Source organism: Palaemon carinicauda, chromosome 18 (assembly GCF_036898095.1).
Source record: "Palaemon carinicauda isolate YSFRI2023 chromosome 18, ASM3689809v2, whole genome shotgun sequence".
Taxonomy (NCBI): domain Eukaryota; kingdom Metazoa; phylum Arthropoda; class Malacostraca; order Decapoda; family Palaemonidae; genus Palaemon; species Palaemon carinicauda.
In genome coordinates, this window is record NC_090742.1 from 86913854 (window position 1) to 86935189 (window position 21336).

At 41.8% G+C, this 21336-nt stretch overlaps 1 protein-coding gene across 4 annotated transcripts in view; it reads left to right on the plus strand.

Annotated features, from left to right (window-relative positions):
• Positions 1-21336, plus strand: part of LOC137657926 (LIM domain kinase 1-like) — a 431530-nt gene that overhangs the window by 169676 nt on the left and 240518 nt on the right. For all 4 annotated transcript variants that reach the window (XM_068392621.1, XM_068392622.1, XM_068392619.1 and 1 more), the window contains exons 4-5: positions 14721-14851; positions 15849-15931. In XM_068392621.1, the coding sequence (XP_068248722.1) occupies positions 14721-14851; positions 15849-15931 (214 nt within the window). The remainder of the gene's footprint in view (positions 1-14720; positions 14852-15848; positions 15932-21336) is intronic.

A 21336-nucleotide genomic window follows, 5' to 3' on the forward strand; every position in this document is an offset into this window, starting at 1 on the left:
GTCATGTTACCGTAAGGAATTGGCAAGTAGTGTCGCAAAACTTATATTTTTATAGTGTTGGAAAGTGTTTCTAGATGATCTGGCTACCCATGCCTATCTTTTTTTTAGCCAGATATGGCGTATATATAGGTATGTGTTCGATTTTCCGGTGATTGCCATTTTTTCGTTTTTTCCCAATTCTTTCAAAATTACTACGTACTAAGGAACTATCACAGAGTAATGATTCCTCTAGATGTTTATTTGTCGGAAAATTTTGTTTACTTTTTTTTTTGATTGAATATCATCAAATTTTTTTAGCTAAAATATTGTTTTACATTTTTTTTTTCGATTTTATTTCCCTTCAAAAAAAATTTTTTGGGTCAGAATTTTAATTTTATAGTCGTAAAATAATCGACAATTATCCAGCAACCCACCATACAATTTTTATGCATATCCAATAATAATTAGATTAGTAAATAACACCTTGAAATTGACATACCCTTCCTACATTTCAAGTGGCAGATTAGGGAGTCTGAGTCAGTGTGGTTGGCGGCCATTTTGTGGACATATCCGAAGCGTAAGCTGCCCTATCTATATATATTCTTGTTCCCCATAGAATTTGTGATATTTTGGTATATTTTTACCTGCATAAATATCATATTATATATTAAATATATGTATTTTTTTACGAAATTTCCAAGTACTCAAAAAATTACCTTTAGATATGGCCCCTGATATAAATGTAATTTACAAAATAATGAAGATTTTTTTACATATTTCTATTTTAGGATAACATATGTTTATTCCCTAAAAAAATTAGCCACTTCCTATTTCATTTGGGTACCCAAAAAAATTCATGAAATTTGGACAATTTTTTTTGGCCAAAAAAAGTTACCCTTTTTTTCTCATTTCAGATCTTCACCTCCATGGGTCTGACTTCATCCAAAATACATCAAGATGTGTCCTAAACATTCAAGAATCAATTCCTAAAAGGATTTGTGTATATATGTATAAACTTTTTTTTTATGAATTTTTATGTCGGGTCTTTTTTTTTTCTACTTAATTTTTTAAAATATTTATAATAAATAGTTTTTCTGCAGATGAGTAGTATTTATCTTTACAGTTGTTTTAAGCATTCATTGAAGTTTTTTTTGGCAAAAGAAAAAAGGAGGTTACTGCAAAAACTGATTTTTCAAGAATTTTTTTTGGCGTCGGGGTCGTTCGCGTCCGAGTATACCCTTAAAGGGGTGTCCGAGGGCCGTACCTATCCAGGGTTAACTATCGTTATATTAGCTCTGTTCTCTTTTATTTCTGATAAGACCTCTAAGGCTATGTGTGCCCAATTGTCATGGGGTTTAACAATGACCTTGTTTCCTTCTGGAAAAGGCTGACACAGGGTCACTGATATGCTCGTAAGTGTCTGGGGAGACAGCACTTCTCCTCTCTCTGGTACAGCTGTTACCTCACTTAAATTTCTCTCTGCGCCTGCACAAGCACTTACTCTCTCATGTCTTTCTGTCGGCAAGATGTACCCTTCTGCTTTTACTGTTATTGTATCTTTTCCCCAAAAAATGCATATCTGATTACTGGTTATGAAATCAATTCCTACAATTGCCTTAATTCCTGGATTGCCCAAGGTGGGCAAGACAAAAAAATCATGTGCAAGCTTTACAGATCCCACCTTAAAGTTGACGATCGTAGTATGGTTTTCGTGTAGTTTATTTCCTCCTGGGGTGTCGAAGATGATGGAGGCCGCTGACTGTAGTGGGTTTGAGGAGAATCTTATTTTCAGTCTGGGAAACACTGGCTCCTGTGTTGGTCAGGGCTCAAATGGATTTATCTGGTAGGTCAATCCTAACTGCTAACATTCGTAGTCGGCCATTAGGATATATGGGGCACGTGCCAATGACCTCTGCTGCAACACCGCAGTCCCCTGGTCCTCTCCCTAGTGCCGGGGGGTTGGGGGGGGGGGTGTCAGGGGTACCGATGGAGGTCCCAGTGCCTGCTCTACCATGTCCGTCGTCGTCACTCCCACTGCTGCTTTTGATGTCCTGCGGGGGGCATCGATCTCCCTCGCCTCTCACTTCTGTTTCCTTTTCCTCGGATGTTGGGCGGGTGGGTGGGGGGGGGGGGGAGGTGCGTGTGTCACAGCCTGCCTGCTCTCTGTGTTTTTTTTGCTGGGCACTCTTGAGATAGATGACCGTAGTCCTGACAAGTGTAACAGCAGGGGAATCCTTGGGTGGGGCACTCGACTCATCGGTGCCCCTCTCCCCCACACTGCCAGCATCTGAAGATTCTTCTCACTTGCTGACTGAGTTCTCCCCTCTCCCGCTTTCGGGGTTGGTGAGTGCCTCTCATGGCTGCCACCTTCTCGGAATCGGGGCAATTATTCTTTCATTTTTTCTTCTGGCAAACTGTCTAAAATGTTTTGTATTGCACTCACTACGTCTGCTAACGAGCGATTGTCATAAAACAAATAACGACATAAATATGGGTTTACCAATCTGTAAATATGTTTACTGTATGGGCAATTGCTTTTTTATCACCTTCTGGGAGATAGGCACTACGGGTAGCAAACGAATCACTATCGGGAAAAATGCCAGCTGCAGTACTAAGAACGGATTCACCTTCCCAAATTTGGGGTTTGTAATTTTCTTTTATGTCCCCCTTTATGGCATCAGGCAAGGCATATTTCTCAATTAAATGTCGTATTATTTCACTATAACTTCTTAAACTTGTCTTGAGGCCAACACATCTCCATTGTTGGAACATCTTTCTGCAATCTAATTACTTGAATAGCTTTTTCTCTTTCCGACCACCCTTATGTGGCTACTTCAAAGTCTCTCAAAAACGCTTTGATCAATTGAAACCCTTTGTTAGGCCATTGATCATCAAAAGGCCTAACACTTGCCTGGAGTTCTGGCAACTTTTGAACTACGATGTTATCTTCACTCGGCTGTGCATGTGTACTTTCACCTGTGTGCGTTTGAACTTCGTTTATGTATGTCGGATATGCTGTGGTTGCGAGCCGTTGCTCTTTTCGTTCAACCAAGAATCTTTTCATTAACACTGCTAGGTTATTTAACCTATTTTCTAAATCCTTTGTTTGTTGTTGTTGTCTATATTCTTCATCATTATATTTTCATCTCCTGCAGTAGCAGTGTTTGCTATGTTAGTTCTTGTGTATCTAGGCATCTTGAACTTCTATTTTTCCGGCTCAAAGAACAACTTCGCTCACAGCATACACTCTCTCTCTCTCTCTCTCTCGTTGATGTTGTGGTGTCAGAGGACTGGTCTGCTGCTCTGCCAGCTGACTCTCCTGCTTTTAATGCCATAGCCGAAGACTGCTCTTCCCCCCTTGGTGAACATCCTTTGGGGGAGGAGCAAAGTCGTGGGCATGTGTCTCCTGCGAGTGTTTCTCCCTCCCAAGGGAGTTCACTTATAGAGACTCCTCTTTGGAGGACTGTTGCTGGTGGTCAGCTTGTAGATCCATCGACCCCCTTGGGATGCTTTCATGGTCGCAAACCCCATTCACCTCTTTGTTTTAGAGGTGTTCCTTTGCCGTCGGTAGAGAGACTCTTCTTTAGCTCGTCTGCCGTGTCGCCACAGCCCTCCTCGGAGGAGCCTTCTTGTCCGTCTACACTTGGTTCCTGACCTTCGCCTGCCACTGGATCTTCTCCTGCCAACTCTGCTGCTTGTCATCGAACTTCGGTTCATGACTCTCCGCCGGAGGATCGCTCGCGATCTCCTTCGCAGGATGTTAGCCATTCTAAAGGGTACATCCCGTCTCCTGATCATCGACCAGCTGCTCGTCAACCATCGTCTCGCTGATCGCCTACTCACCGACCTCCTGCTTAGTCTCCTGGTTCCCGTCATCCTACCCCTCGCAGATCGCCTACTCGTTAATCGCCTGTGCGTCAATCACCTGCTTAGCCTTCGCCTGCTCATCCCAAGGTTACTGACCATCGTCCACCTACCGACCATTGCTGATCAATGTGTCGGGTTCCCATGCTTTACTCCTCGAAGCAACACCGCGTGAGAACGGCGTTCGCCCTCCCACATTCCTACAGACCACCACCCATCATCGCGTAAAGTGCCTATTATGGAGTTTCCTTTAGTAAGAGCTGGTTAGCACTCGCTCAAGTGTCAGCATTCGCTATGTCACTGCTCGCACGCAGATGAGCATTCGGTGCTGCACCATTGCTCTCTGAAGTGCCAGCTGTCGCCCACGCATCAGCACTCTCCTATGCGTCGACATTCACCAGCTCGCCAGCATTTGCCGACGCATCATTGTTTTCCCACTCAAACGCTCTCCATTGCTTCAGCTGTCTCCGTCACGGCAACGTTCGCCAATGCTTAGATGCTCGCCAACACGTAAACACCCAACGCTTCAACAACCTAAGGTTGCTCAACAGGCAGACCTCAAGGCGAAAGACATCAGCCCCCATTATCCTTCAACTTTCAATAAGTCGCAGCAGGCCTCTAAGACACAGGTAGGTGATCACAGAGGAAAGGAATAGGAGCGGAAAGGTAGGTAGTTGTCCCCCAGAACATCGGTCCTCTCTCCGAGGAAAACCAGAATTCCTCTTCACAGGTCACCATTGCCTCATTCCCCTCCCCGCAAACGCGTATCAGCGCAACCGCTGGGGAAGGAGGAGAGGAGCAATCTAGGGGAATTCAGGATCCCCAAGTTACCGGTTCCCAAGACAGACCCTAAGAGTAAATTTTCAGCGCAGGACAGGACTTCTCAAAGGGAACCTTCAGCTTCCTTCCTTTTAGGGGATTTGTCAGACAGCACCAGCATCAGCTAACAGCTTTGATTCTGAGCCGTTGTCAGGGCAGTGATACAGGCTTTTTAATCTACCCTTTCAGCTCATATCTCGGAAGCCCCTGAGAACCCTCCACAGCCTTCGGTTCCAGTAGATGCACAGCGAGGGACGTTAGCTGTCTCCCCCTGAAAAGGAAGAGAGGAGTTCCTGAGGTTTCAATGTCATCAAGAATAAAGCTAACACCTGTTAAGTTGACTAGGACAAGATTGAACCTCTCCGGTTCTCTGTCCCCCCGTTCTCTTGGCTCTTCGTCACCGCTGCCAAGAGTATCGCGTGAGGAGGAGTCTGTTCCAAACTCTCCCCTACTATCCTTGGAGGAGGACCTTCCGAGTGACAAGAGCTTCATTGCCTCAGAGTTTTCCAGGACAGCCAAACCATCCAGGTTTTCAATGCTGGAAACCTACGTTCCTCCTCGTAAGGAGTCTAAGGACTCTTAAGACGTTGCCTAAGTTCTCTTCGAGGACCCCCGGACCTGCAGAGGGGTTGTCTGACCCAGAGTTGGCTCCTCAGGAGGGCAAAGACATGGTCTTAGACCATATCTTTGTCACTCAAAAGCCTATCAAGTTTGGTGCAGCCCTGCCTTGGTCTTAAAGGCTGAAGACTGCCCGACGGAAGATCGCCTCTCAGGCTGATCCGCCAAGCTCCTTCCACCTCTTCGTGTCCAGCAGAGGAGGTATTATGAGATCTTGGACAAACCTCGACTAGCTCTTCCTCTTCATCATTCCTTGGTGGAACTGACTAAGGGGGATCTCTAGATAAGACTATCTGGCCGTCAGGTCACGTTCTCGGCGGCGTAGAACCTTAACCGAGAAAAGGCCGTGAAGTATGCCATGAAGGCTACTTCCTGGGCGGATCTGTTGTTATGATCCTTGGGAATTCTGGTACGGATGGAGTATTTTTCCAAGGAATGTACCAGGAAGCTGATGGAAACTTTCCTCCTCTCAGGTACCTGGACTGTCGAGTTCCCAGCCTATCAAGTGGTGAACTGGTGGACCAACACCCTTCTCAAATGCCAGGACTCAGTATCTGAGAGGTTCCATCACCAAGTCCCTGATGCCGAGATCGCAAGGCTCAGGAACTTCACTCTGTAGGGTTCCTCTTTGTTCGAACCAAGGGACATCGAACATGCTGCAGAAAGGAGGAGAAAGTCCCACCAGGACACACTCCTCCATAGGGCCCTAATATCCCGGCCCTACAGACCACCAGCTCCGCAGCCCAACTAGCCTAAAGCAGCAGCGAAGAAAGAGGTGTCAAAGAAATCCTTTCTGACCAAAGACAAGAAAGGCAAAAAGTCCTTTTGAGGAGTTAAGCATCCTAGAGAGAGCAGCCGTGGGCGCAAACGCTAGGACAGGTGATTCTCCTGCTCGTCTACCAGTAGGGGGATGCATACAAAGCTGCTTGGACAGGTGAAAGCAGCTTGAAGCCGATCCCTGGACAGTCTCCGTGATTTGTTCTGGGTATCCCATCCTGCTCATCTCTCTCCCTCCCCTGATCAAGGATCCAGTGACAATAGACTCTTTTGTAATGGGATCAGAAAAGGGGCTGGCCCTTCAGGTTGAAGTCCAGTCCATGTTGGAGAAGAGTGCTCTCCAGGAGGTCCTTGATGACTCCCCAGGCTTCTTCAGTCGACTCTTTCTTGTAAAAAAAAAAAAAAAGGTGTCTGGAGGATGGAAACCTGTCATCCACCTCTCGGCTCTAAACAAGTTTGTCAAGCAGACTTTGTTCAGCATGCAGACGGCAGACACTCTAAGACAAGTGTTAAGACCACGGGACTTCATATGCACACTGGACGTAAAAGACGCATACTTCTATATCCTGATCCATTGGTCCTCAAGGAAGTATCTGAGATTTAGCCTAGACAACATGAAATACCAGTTCAGGGAACTGTGCTTTGGTCTTTCTACAGCTCCATAAGGCTTCACCAGAGTGTTGTCCTAGTTTCATTCTGGGCTCACAGGATCGACATCTGTCTCCTCCGTTATCTGGACGACTGGGTGATCCTAGCAGACTCGGTGGCAATCCTTCTTCAGCACCAAGACAAGCTTCCGAGGCTATGCCAAGATCTGGGGATCATGGTAAACCTTGAGAAGTCCTTCCTACTTCCCACTCAGAGACTAGTATACCTAGGAATGATGTTAGACACCAATCCCCATAAAGCCTTCCCACCAGATGTAAGGATAACGAGGCTGAGAAATAGCGCAAGACCCCTTTTCAGATAAGAAGAGCTCCCATCCCAGTAGTGGTAATGGCTCCTAGGTCACTTATCATCTCTGGCCCGTCTAGTTCCCAACGTCTGTTTCAGGATTCGATCTCTCCAGTGGCGAACGAAGTCCAGTTGGAATCAGGCCTTTGATTCCCCGGACATTCTGATCCTCATGGGACAAGAAGAACAGACGGACCTCAAGTGGTGGGGGCAGACGAGAACCTGCTGAAGGGTGTAGATCTTCTCATCCTCCCCCCGGACTGAAGGGTTGGGCCCCACGTGCTGCACCACACAACCTCAGGCCTCTGGTCAGAGTCTGAAAAGTACCTTCACATAAATCTCATAGAAATAAAGGCCATCTTTTTAGCCCTTCAACAATTCCATCAATTCCTGGTGGGCCACTCAGTTTTGGAGATGAGCGATAACATCACAGTAGTTGCTTACATCAACAAACAAGGAGGTACTTTTTTTGCAGCCCCTATCCCATCTAGCAGTAGAGATACTGAGATGGGCTGAAGTCCACTTGATATCATTATCAGCCTGCTTCATTCCAGGCAAAAGGAATGTGCTCGCCAGCAATTTGCGCAGAGCATCTCAGATAGCGGATACTGAATGGTCTTTTGATCATCTAGTAGCCAACAAATTCCTAACTCTGTGGGGTTCTCCGATGGTGGATCAGTTTGCAACGGCGCTAAACTTCAGGCTTCCGCTGTGCTGCTCCCCAGTCCCAGACCCCAAGGCTCTCTAGTAAGATACTTTCCAACAACAATGGTGCAACATAGACGTTTATGCCTTTCATCGTTCTGTCAGACGAGAAGGGTTCTCAATAAGGCCAGAACATTGGTCAACATATCAATGACTCTCTAGCTCTGCCATGGCATCACGGGGAATGGTTTCCCGACCTTCTTCAGCTCCCGAAGAGCCCCCAAGAGCACTCCCTCCACAACACACAATCTACAGTACTCAGACAACCTCACATCAACATCCACCACAAAACCGTAGCTTCGCTACAACTTCACATCTAGAGACTGTCCAGCATCTCCTCACTCAGAGAGGATTTTCGTAACAGGTTGCGAAGAGGATGTCTGGATACCTGTGGAAGTCCTCAGCAGCAGTCTACCAGGCAAAGTGGGAAAGTCTATTGTGGTTGGTGTCGTAGAAGGGGTATCGCTCTACTCTATGCCACTATTCCAGCAATAGCGGAATTCTTCATGTATTTGCGGGAGGAAATGCGCCTTTGTTTGGGCAGTGAATGGCTGTCGCTCAGCTTTAAGCGACGCCTTCAAACTGAAAGGAATGGGCATCTCGTCGCTACAACTTTCCTTACTCATACGGAGTTACAAACTTACGTGTCCTCAGTCAGAAGTGAGACCACCTCCTTGTAACGGGGTTCAAGTTCTCCGGTCTCTAAAGAGGCCTCCCTACGAACTATCACGACAGGCAACAGATCGCCACCTGACTTGGAAGACAGTGTTCCTACTCACATTGGCCTTGGCCAGACGAGTTAGCGAACTTCATGGTCTCTCATACAACATCGCCCATTCAAGGAGATGGGGAGAGGTGAAGTTCAGCTTCGTCCCTGAACTTGTTGCCAAGACTTAGAATCCAGGCAGAGTGGCAGATCCTAGATTTGACTCCTTCAGGATAACGAGTCTCTCCTCTGTGACTGATGATCCAGATCATCTGTTACTGTGCCCAGTTAGAAGTTTGAGGCTCTACTTCAAGAGAATGGCAGTAGCCCGCTCCCGGGTGTCTTCGCTTTTCGTCAGCACCGGGAGAAGCAAGAGGAGGATCATGAAGGACACTATCTCTGCATGGATTTGAAGAGTCATCGACCACCCTCTGAATCTAGATTCTCCACCAACACATCGACCCAGAGCTCACAATGTGAGGGGCATAACCACATCCCCAGCCTTCAAAAGGAATTACTCTGTGAAGCTGGTTCTACAAGCAGGAGGTGTGGAAGTACCAGACGACTTTCACTGCCCATTACCTGCAAGACATGACCCACAGGAGACTCAATACAGTCTCTATCTGTCCTGTGGTGGCTGCACAACAGCTAGTTTAGTACCTCAAAATCCTTATTGGGCAAGTAGCAGAAGGTTGAGGGCACTGTTACCTGGTTTTAGTCTGTGTGAATGAAAAGGAATGACTCGCTCTTTTCTTCACCCTCCCCTCTCTTGGAGAAAACAGCATCCTGGGTTCTCTGCACAAGCTGGCCTTAACCACAGCAGGTAAAATAATAGTTCCCTTTTGTATCTATTGTTGTATCAATACTGTTACGTTCCCATACCCTAGCAATGTGGTATTGGGAAAGTTGTGGTCAAACTTGGTTATTTCTTACAAGACTCAAAATAACTTTTACCTTGCCAGTCACACTGCTTATAACTTGACACACAGCTTATGTAAGCCGCAGACTTTGCGTAGAAAGGTTTAGCGAGTTGTTAGGGTCTCCTTATTTGTGGTACTAACCTACTCAAGAAAAGGAGATCCCGGTTAAAGACAAAAGCCAGACTGGCAGGGACATCCACCCTCCTAATGGGTGAGTCACCCCTATAAATAGCGGAGATTTGTATTACATTTACGGAACTAATAACAAATTTGGAAATAATTTGTATTTTTCCTAACGATACAAACCTTTAGCTATTTATACAAACTTACCCGCCAAAGTCGTATCTCCAAGCAAAGTGAAGCACAGTCACAGGTGTGTGAGTGAGAGAGGTAGCTAGCTACCTCCCTATTCCCTGCTAACGGGGAGGATGGGTAGTTAATCCTTGCTAAATTTTAATGGCTCGTCCTTTCAGCGAATACCCCTATAAATAGCTAAAGGTTTATATAATTAGGAAAAATACAAATTACTTCCAAATTGGTCATTTAGCTCTTGAATTGGTCAGAGTTGTATAGTAGTGTTGATCCTGTTTTCCCTTTGAAGGAGAATCTATTCAACATAATTGATAGATGTTTCCCTTCTCGTGTGGTAAGGTACCAAGTGAATGGCAAACCCTGGTTCAATGATGTTTGTAGACATTCGTATTTGGTGAAGCAGGAGGCCTATCACCTTTGGAAGGTAACAGATAAGATTTGACATGGAATAACTATACTCGGCTTAGAACTTTTGCTCAGAGAGGTTATGCTTCAACTGGAAAGAATACAATTTATCCATAAAAGAAACTTTCTGGTACAACCCATGAACATAAATGGTGGACTACCCTTAAATCTGCACTCTTTGGTATAGATGCAACAGTTCCTCCTTTACTTAAACCAGATGGCTCTGTCACTCACTGTCCAAAGGAAAAGGCAACCATTTTGCTGATGTGTTTGACAGTAAGGAGGGTAATAAGAAACTTTTATCTTCCTCATTCCTGTTTTCCTCAAGCTAAACTAAATAGTTTAGCTTTTTGATCTCGTGAAATTAAAGCTCTCTTGATGAACCTGGATGCTTATTGAGGTGTAGACCCAAATGGTATTTTTCCCTTTGTATTTTATGAAAACTGCAGATTTATTAGCTCCAAAGTTGTTATTTTGTGCAAGTTAGCAAGAAGAGGAGCTATAAGCACTTGTTGGAGATTGATTTTAGGTTTTCTGGCATCCTGACATCAAAGGTCAGTGATGGAGAATTGGTAATGTTACTCCAATATGTAAATTTGTTTATGGTAGCTGAAGTCCAACTGATTACTGCTCAATTTCCATACCTCCCCTATTATCTAAAGTTTTGGCAAAGAAACTTAGGAGTTTGAGCGGGACTTAAACCGCAGTTTGGCATTCACTAGTTGGATGTTACCACATCGGCGACCACATTGTGTTGTAACACTCGTGTTTTTTGCCGAAGATATTCATCTGTTCCCTAGTTTACAATTTTGTTTTCGTAAAGACCTTGTAGCATGTGATGCCCTTCTTACAATCTCCAATGCTGTACAGAAATCCCTTGATTGTGGTCAGGAAGTTTTTATGATTGGCCATGATTTTAGTGCTGCCTTTGACCATGTTAATCATGAGGCCCTTGTTTTCAAACTCTAACAGTTGGGAGTTGGTGGGTCGTTTCTTAGTTTTATTATTGAATTTTTAAGCAATTGATCACAAAGAGTTGTTGTTGATGGGCACCATAGTGAATATAGGAATGTGATATCTGGTGTTCCTCAGGGTAGTGTTCTTGGCCTATTTCTTTTCATACTACAGTGTGTTTGGCCTATAAAACAAGCTTGTTGCATATGCAGATGATACTATACTCTTTGCATCAATGCCATCTCCTGAATGTAGATCTGGGGTTGCTGAAATTAGTGCATGGTGTAAATTATCGGTCATGAAGTTGAATCCTAACAAAAATCAAAGTATGATTGTAAGTAGGTTAAAGACAGTGGCTCCTCAACATCCAGATCTCAGCATTGATAATGTTTCTTTAACTCTGTATGACTCTTTTGAGATTTTTGTTGTGATTCTTGACAGGAAATTTACTTTTGAGAAACACATTAGGTATGAGTGTTCTTCCATTGCACAAAAAATTGTCTTATTTAGAAAGTCTTTTGAGATTTTCTGTGATCAATCTATTCTAAAGAAGAGTTTTATTTCTTTCATTCTGCCTTGTTTTGAGTATTGTTCTCCTGTATGGTCTTCAGATGCTGATTTTCATCTTAATGTGTTGGACAGGAACTTGTGGTCTATCAAATTTCTTATTTCTGATCTAGATATTAATCTCTGGCACCGTCATTTAATTAGTTCCTTATTCATGTTGCATAAGATTTTTCATAATTCTGATCATCCTTTACATTCACATCTTCCTGAACAATTCCCTCCTGTTCGTAATACTGGGCATACAGTTAATTCTAATTGTCAGGCCTTTTCCATCTTGAGGCTCAATACTACACAGTATTCTAGAAGTTTTATTCCAGCTGTGACCAAGTTGTGGAATGATCTTTGTAATCAGGTAATTGAGTCTATTGAACTTCAAATGTTCAAACTTACAGCGAATGTTTTTATATTGAACAGGCTGATATAAGTCTTATTATACTTTATATGTGAAATATCTCTTTTGATATTACGTTTTTTAAAATATTTTATTTTAATTGTTCATTATTTCTCAGATAGTTTATTCATTTTCTTATTTCCTTTCCTCAATTGGTTATTTTTCCTTGTTGGAGCCCTTGGGCTTATAGTCTTGGTTTTCCAACTAGGGTTGTAGTTTAGCTAAAAATAATAATAATAATAATAATAATAATGATAATAATAATGAGTGTTATTTGCGTGTTTTTGGGACAAATTGGCTAACGACAAATTCACTTTAGACGAATTAACCAACGTTGAATATACCGGGGGACAAATTATCCGACATCGATTTAACCAATGACAAATTGTCCTAGCAACTGTCAAATCCACACTATCAAAGCACTTAAAGAACAAGAAAGTTTTCAGTATCATCTTGAAAGCCTTAATATCTTATCTTTCGGATATCTAGTGTGAACTTATTGTTTAGACTCGTGGCTGCATATTTAAAGGCTCTAGAGCGTACAGTTGATATATATCTAGGTTCCAATAACTTGAAACCATCTTTAGCTATTCTTGTGTCAACAAGCCATCAATAACTATTCTGGTCAACACAATTTGTTGGCTGCACAATACTGTATCCTGTATAGCAATTCTCTTACATATTTAGGATGTCCGGTTCTGATAAGTTGATGGATTATTGTACATATTTTAGCACCCAGTAGCAACTAGATCCTCTATTCCTGCCTGCAGAGGTATCGAGAGAACAGTTTTCTCTTTTCCAGAGCTACTCATAACACGATCAAATATGTCTCTATGACCCCTCACCTGGAGGGTATTCAACATGACCCTCTTCCGACAGGCTTTTCGCAAGCAATAATGGAAAGGATGGCTGGATACCCTAGTATCTCCTCTGACACCTCCTATCAGGGCAAGTGGTCTGTCAACTAAGGTTGAGATCGTGGAAAGAGGCCTCGTGCCGCTCGATATTTCTCCTCCTGGGACAGCGAAGCTTGCTGTACCTCGGGGAGAAGAGACCTGCTTGATTTCGACCCTGACTGGATGTGCTTGGCTTTGAGCTGCTTCTTCCTTTTTGAAGAGGCAACTTTTCCTCGATGGAACTGTCGCTCCTCTTTCAGAGTGTCGAGCTTAATGGTTATTTCAGAGTGTTGAGCTTAATGGTTATTTCAGAGTGTCGAGCTTAATGGTTATCAAATCAGAAATTAGACCACCTCCCCAGACCATAGTTCTTGTACAATGCTCTTGGAAAGGAGTACCTATTTCCCTTAGTTAGTCTTCAGAACATGACTAGACTCTGAAGACAGTTCTATCCTTGCTTTGTCCTCAGCTATGAGCTCCAGTGAAGCACATGGTCTCTTCTGCAACATAAACCAACCAGGGAATTGAGGCCTATTAACACTCGACTTCATCCCTGAATCTGTTGCTAAGCCTCGGACTCCAGCTGTACCTATCCAAAGTTCCTGGCCCTTATGTATTAAATGTCTCCCTACCTTATCTTTTGACTCAAAGCATTCATTACTATGTACTATAAGATGGTAGAGGCATCACTTTATATGGTCTCCTGTAGCTCACCCAGACGTGAACAAGTTTCCGTTAACACGGGCAGGGTCAAGAGGAGAGTCACCGAGAATACAATATCATCTTGGATCCAACAGGATATTTGGTCCCTGAACCCAGACTCCCCTCCAAAATTTTTTAGATCCAGAACTCATAATGTTAGGGGCATAGTATGTCTCTAGTATTTAAAAAAAAAAACTGGTCTGTGACACAGACTTTTCAAACTGTTGTGTGAAAGCGTCAAATGACCTTTACAGCCATGACCTGCAAGATGTAACCCCAGGAACCTGGATACCTAAGTCCTGTGGTGGTAGCACAAATGTTTATGATACCTCAGCTCCTTTACAGGACAAGTAGCAGTTGGTCGAGGACAGACGTTCCCCAAGGTTAGTCTTGGATGAGCAATAGAATAACTGGTCTCTCTCCTTTCATATTCCCCTCTTGGGTCACAGCACCCATTGAACTCTTAGCTGACTTCCTCTGTCTGCAGGTAAAAAACATATCCCTTATGTAGCCTAAAATATGATACAGTATGTATTTGTTCCGTCCCCTTCCTCCCAGCGAGGGGGACTCGGACAATGGCTAGGTTAAGTGTGTTCAACTCCAAATAATTCCTCTCCTGGTCAAGTCAAATTGCTTAGTACAAACACAATCACACCAAATGCCCAGGACGTTAACCCTCTCATACATTCTGAGAGTTCGTGATGGGTCAGGGTTGGTCCATTTAGTTTGTGCAAAGCACAGAATCACACCCTGGGTCAGAAATCAGCCAGTTGGTTTAGGAGTTCCACCCACCTAAGAGTGTCTCCATTGTAAAGAGCAAAAGGGTTTGTATTTGTGTCAGAACAAACTACAAATTGGAAATTTGAATTTTTCCTAACTATACAAACCTTGATCTCTTTATACATACCTGTCCTGCCATCACCTAACCCCTTAGAAAGCCCTGTTTGCAATTAAAAAGTAAAATTTCATCGGTGTGTGTGTGTGAGACGAGTTGGTTGGTCTACCCCCAGCTAACTGGCAGTGGTTAGTTATACCTTACTAAAAAGCCTTCAAAATAATATCCACTGTAAAGAGCTCAAGGTCTGTATAGTTAGGAAAAATATTAATTATTTCAAAATTTGTTATATTTAACTTTCTTTTGTGTATTATAGATAATCACTGGTCCAGTTATGGTTGCGGGTGACCATAAGTTTCATCCAGAATGCTTTATCTGTGCTTCATGTTGTGCATTTATTGGAGATGGCGAGTCGTATGCTCTCGTTGAAAGGTCTAAACTATATTGGTAAGTATGAGTTAATATTGTGCTTTGATTGAGCAATTGGATTTCATAATAGGTCTGTTTGATGTGAAAAATATGAGATGAAGGTAAATCATGTACTATTGATGATGTAAATAAGGTAATCAGGAGATTGATAAAAGATATATGTAAAAGTGGTCAAGATGTTGGTGATTTGAAAGACATTGAAATTCAATGGGATTAAAGTGAAATACTGCAGTTTGGTTGGGAAAATGAAGTTGAGGGGCTGACTAGTCATGTCTGGATTTAAGAAATTTTTTAAATTATACATTTTTTTTATAAGTGCTAAGGTAATTAAAATGGGATTTAGGATCTACAGTATATTTGCATGGCTTTACCTATACTACAGAAGTTCTATGTTATGATTTAAATTGAGTTAGTAAGGCTGATATCAGAAGGATAAATAGAGGAAGAACAGTTTCTGTTCAAACAATTTAGTGGCTGGGTGTCTCAAGTGTTTATGCAAGAGCTATCAAAGAATTCTGCAAAAATATGTAAAAAGTTGTTTGTGTCACACTGACCGAAAATAAACTTTAGTGGAGAGTTGTGGGTGTATCATAAAGATGAATAAATTATTAGGATTGATAAGTTATTTTTCGAAAATTTGAGACTATGTGAGAGGTTGGAGAAGAGTGTCTTAATCATTTGGTGTTAGAATGATCTCTGTGAAGGATATGCTATTTCTCTTTGGATTTCCTTTTTAATAATTTTATGGATAGAGGGATGAAAAATATGAGAGAACAGTAAGTATAGGTGTAGGTGCAGAGGAAGTTTTACTGCACATAGCTTTCATCCACAATTCAATGTTGAAGTATGAATGTAGCAGTGACTGTTGAGTTTTTTGAGCCTCGCCATAGTAGAGGAAACTCTTTATTCTTGAAAAGAATATACAACTTGTTCTACATGCATACAGTACATACAAGCTAACATGCATTATGCTTTGCTGATAAATAGTACAGTAATTTTATTATATCTTTTTCAGTGGACAATGCTATAAAAGACAGATGCAGCCATTGAATAAATCTTCATCTTTTACTAAGAAACCTCACAGTATACAACTGATTGGTATGTGGATATAGTTTTCATTTACACCCAATTCATTTAAATGTATAATTATACTTCATCTACATATACATTCTTCTGTATAGATTTTCATTGTTTTTTATTTTATGAACTGGGTAGTTTAGTTGCTTTGTTATTTTCATGAATATAGGTAATGGAATATATCCAAATCAGTTACAAACCATCCCAGGCAGGTAGATTCTCCCATGACATGTCTCAAACATTTCTCTTTATTTGTTTTGGTTTTCTTTGAGTCAAATTTTATGAATTAATATTCTGACTACATATAATGTTCACTCTCATTTTATATCTCTTGATTTCAAGTTGGTACATTCATTACCGCTGTTACGTTGATAGTTACTGATACGAAAATGTTTTCATGTAGATTTTGTTTTTTATTGCCTTAAGAATAAAGTTATGGTATATATTTTCCTTTACTTAACCTGGCAACCTGGGAAACAGTTGCCCTCATTCACCGGCTTTTCAGTTGTGAGGTACTTGTTTTCCTTTTTATTCTCCCTATCGAGGCACTGAAGCTTCCATTCAACAAAATGATAATATCCAGGCGACTTGATTTTTATTTGGGTTGCACTAATTTTTCCCTAGCATGATTTAGTTCACTAACATCCTATCGTTCCTGAAGAATCTATAGTACTTAGAAGAGAATTTCAAATGCTGTCCAAGCTCCTGTGACTGCCTTATTTCAGTTTGTTCCTACTCAGTACAAACCGTCATCCTTTACTGCAGAGAGGAACATTGAAAGCTGGAACACAGCTGTTAAAACTTTTAATGAAGTGTAACAACCTGCCATGTATTTACATACCTGTAGTTTGGAGGCAACTGCCCCCTGGTGGCTCACTGACAACCCACTTCGAAATTAGCCGTCAGTGTAGACAGACGTTCTAGCTGGTTGGAATCTGCCATTTTTTATTTTTATTTTTTCTTTTCCCTTGTGTTTATGTTTACTGTATGTGAATTACATCATGAAATGAACTTCACCTCTTGTGATCTTCCTGCAGAGGAATTGACAACAGTTAAGGATGTTTTGATGACATGTGTGGCAATCTCTGGGACTGGGACTCGTAACCCTATTGCTATTGGTCATCCTTCAAGGGAAGCAGTCCTGGAGAAGACAGGATTTTTTCTTCTCAGGGGTATTATTGGAGATCACTTAAGACCTCATCCTCTTTCCCTTTCCTTCCCTCTCCCATTTCTCTTCAGTGTCTGGAAGCTGGTCGTGAGAGAGGATTTCCTTTAACCATTTACAAACCTTATGGTTAAAGGTTATTATCGTTTATCCTTGGGATATAAGAGAGGATTCCTCTCCAGCTGCCTCAGATGTCTTCAGTGTCCTGTTTAGTCTCCAGAGAATTTCCTTTAACCATTTACAAACCTTATGGTTAAAGGTTATCGTTTATCCTTGGGATACAAGAGAGGATTCCTCTCCAGCTGCCTCAGATGTCTTCAGTGTCCTGTTTAGTCTCCAGAGAATTTCCTTTAACCATTTACAAACCTCATGGTTAAAGGTTATCGTTTATCCTTGGGATACAAGAGAGGATTCCTCTCCAGCTGCCTCAGATGTCTTCAGTGTCCTGTTTAGTCTCCAGAGAATTTCCTTTAACCATTTACAAACCTTATGGTTAAAGGTTATCGTTTATCCTTGGGATACAAGAGAGGATTCCTCTCCAGCTGCCTCAGATGTCTGCAGTGTCCTGTTTAGTCTCCAGCTGCCTCAGATGTCTTCAGTGTCCTGTTTAGTCACCAGTCACCTTCAGATGGAGTTTATCACAGGTGCCCTTCTCGAGGGAGGCACCCTTCAGTTCCTGTTCTTCAGCAAAGGATCTTTTCTTTAGAGTGGTGCTTTTGGATGCTTGCACATATGATGCTCTTTATTCTTGCCTCATCTTGTCTCTCTGTAGGAGGATAGCAGGTGCGTCTCATGGGGAAGTCTTTCGTCAGACCGTTTATCTTGCAGCAGTTTTAGTCTCTCCTAACAGATGCGCAACTGGGAGATGTGAGTTGCCCTCCTCCATACTGCTATCAAGTCTCACTAGATGCCTCTCGCCAGCAGCAACAAGTAGTTTTCTAGACATGACTCCAGATGCAATACTTCTAGAAATGCTTCTCCTCTTGCGTAAGGGCGCATCTTCAGACATGCCTATTTGGGTGCACCTCTTCTAGACACTCCTCGCAAAATACACAGAAACTAGGATTGTTACCTGTTCCTTTCCTCCTGTTTATGAGAGTGAACACTGAAGAAAATGTGAGGAACACAGTTCCCTGGGACATTCTCATCCAATGGTTTGGAACTTCTCCACCTTAATTTAATTTTTCTCCTCCAAGGGTCCCAGGACCATTGGTTGAGCCCTCCTCGGATTAGAAGAAGTATAACGGAAGCACTTCAGCCTTCGGCTGATCCAAAGGAGTTTTCATTTCCCAAATCTGAATCCTCTAGTTTTTGAGGGAAGTTTTCAAATTTTCTCGTTACACTCGTAGAGATTTTCTCTCAGAAATATTAATTTTTTTCCAGCATGAGTATGGTGCCCTCCCTGTTGCTTCATCTCTTGCTCTTGATTTACCTGCTACCCGGAATAAGAAGAAAGATCCCAAAATACAGGATGACCAATCATGGAGAGTTCTATTAGAAACTCTCTAGGTTCCTCTGCCTGGTTTTGTGGGAGTAGCATTACACTATATCCTCTCTTTAGGGGAAGCATAGAAGTGAGAAGCTCAAGGGTCAAGTCCTTTGCCTCATGTAGTTATCCCCCACAAGTGAATGGTTGCAGGCACTACTGGTCAAGACAAAGACCTGTGCTCTAGTCGCTCTCTTCCTCAGGGATGCTCCCTTGACCTTTTAGAATCTCATCGATGCAGATTCCTTCAAAGGACGTCATCACTTATTATTATTATTATTATTATTATTATTATTATTATTATTATTATTATTATTATTTGCTAAGCTACAACCCTAGTTGGAAAAGCATGATGTTATAGGCCCAAGGGCTCCAGTAAGGAAAAATAGCCCAGTGAGGAAAGGAAATAAGGAAATGAATATTGTATTTCCCGTGTTGTAAGATGCTACAAATGGTAAGATGCACCCTTAAATTAGCAAAGCATATTGTGGGGGGGGGAATTGAGGAATTTACAAACTATCCTAGCAGCAATTTCTAGTCAGTGTAATTTTTGTTTGGCACAGTAAATTTTCATATTTTGGTTGTTTCATGAAAGGACTAGGTTAATATAAATTAGTTGTACGCCAATTATCGCAATTTTATTACATTTTCATATGCGAAACTTCTAAACCTGTCGTAGTTGCCACCACAATTACCCGTTTAGTGTTTGGTGTTTCAAGTGTTGTTTACATGAACTCAGTGTTGCCAAATGTTCTTAATCAACTTTTGGTAAAGAAGTAAAATTCAAGTAATATTTCCCAAATTCCTCATATAGCCTTATACATTTTCACACAAAATTAATTATTGATCAAAGAAGTCTATAGAATTTCTATAGACTTCTTTGATCTAGGTGGAATACTTTTGCTAATGTATAGGATTCTAGTTCTAGTTACTTTTCTTCTAACTTGGTAACATCACTCAACGAACAGTGAGGTGTTTTTACCAAAATCGTATTCAACAACTGTCTGTTTTTATTATTTTGGAACTCAGGCAACAAAATCGTTATCAAAATATTGCTCTATTACAAAATGTTAACAGAATATGGGAAAATAGATAAATACTACATAAGCAACTATTATGTCACAGCATCGTCTGCAAGGAGACCATTAGTTGGCATAATTGCTAGTAGAAGGGTGATGGCAAGTCATCAGCTGATCACCAAAACAAACAAATAACTTGCTTGCTGCAGAACTTCATTAAACACAGAGCAATATAAAACTAAATTTATTTATTACATATGAATGATAATTGTAGGTTTGTATTTTATGTCTGGTGAGTGTGAGTGGTTGTATGTCATTAATTGGGTGTTTGATGGTTGTCAAACATCCTTACACAATTTTTTCTTACTGTTAAGATGCAGGGTGATTTTTCGGGGTATTTTTCGGGAAAAAGGGGCATCTTAGGACATGGGAAATATGGTAAATGATTTGAGAAAAAATTAACAAAATAATATAAAATCAGTAACAACATCAAAACATATGTCATATATAAACTATAAAAAGACTTATGTCAACCTGTTCAACATAAAAACATTTTCTGCAACTTTGAACTTTTGAAGCTCTACAAATTCAACTACCCGATTAGGAAGATCATTCCACAACTTGGTCACAGCTGGAATAAAACTTCTAGAATACTGTGTAGTATTGAGCCTCGTGATGGAAAAGGCCTGACTATTAGAATTAACTGCATGCCTAGTATTATGAACAGAAGGGAACTGTCTGGGAAGATCTGAAGGTAAAGGATGATCAGAATTATGAAAAATCCTATGCAACATGCATAACTAACTAATTGAACAACAGTGCCATTAATATCTAGATCAGGAATAAGAAATTTAATGGACCGTAAGTTCCTGTCCAACAAATTAAGATGAGAATCAGCAGCTGAAGACCAGACAGGAGAACAATACTCGAAACAAGGTATGATATTTATTTTAATCTTCACCTAGTTCACGCTCTCCTCTTCAAGGAGTAGTGTGAAAGGTATCTCAACTTCCTCCCTCGACACAGTAAAGATCAGCCCTGGGAGGAATTGTGCTGGTTACATGAACAATGATTTGGTCTCTTCTAAGATCTTTTCCTCTCCACCCAGAAGAGCTGACACCCTAAGTAGGATAATCATCACTGTGATCAACAAGGGCCACTCTCTCATCCCATTACTTTATGCAGACGGCATTAGCAGAGGGTCATGATAAGCCTATGCCATTTTGAATATGTGGCTTTTTGTCCTGTCAGCGAGTATAAATGATGTTAGATCTGGTCAGAACTTGGATGAGTGACTATGCAGGAATGCCAGATCTGGTCTTCATCAATATTAATCAACCTTCATAACCAATGGGCAGATCCTTTGAATCCCACCAGATTACATCTTGGAAACCGTTGCCTTCTCAGTTCAAGTTAAACAGAGCCTCGGCTCCGGCAAATTCTCAATGGCAAGTCGAACACGAAGGCTATCGGAAGCCAGGGGAGATTTGCGATAACCCCTGTCAATGCCATATATCTCTGTCTAGCCTTTGCCAGTCACTGTTAGCAAACTTCTCCTCCTTTTGAGGTAGGCTTCCGAGCCTCACAAAATAACCACCTTTTCCTCTCACAGGCTTTTCTATGTAAAAGTGCTTAACCTTCGGGAACCTCCTTGGTTTTCACAATTTTGTAGCTCTTTGGAGGCTAATGACCTGTGAAAAAGGGGGGAGGCAGTCCTCCTGTGGCATCGCAGGTAAGAGGGCATCAATATCTCAGA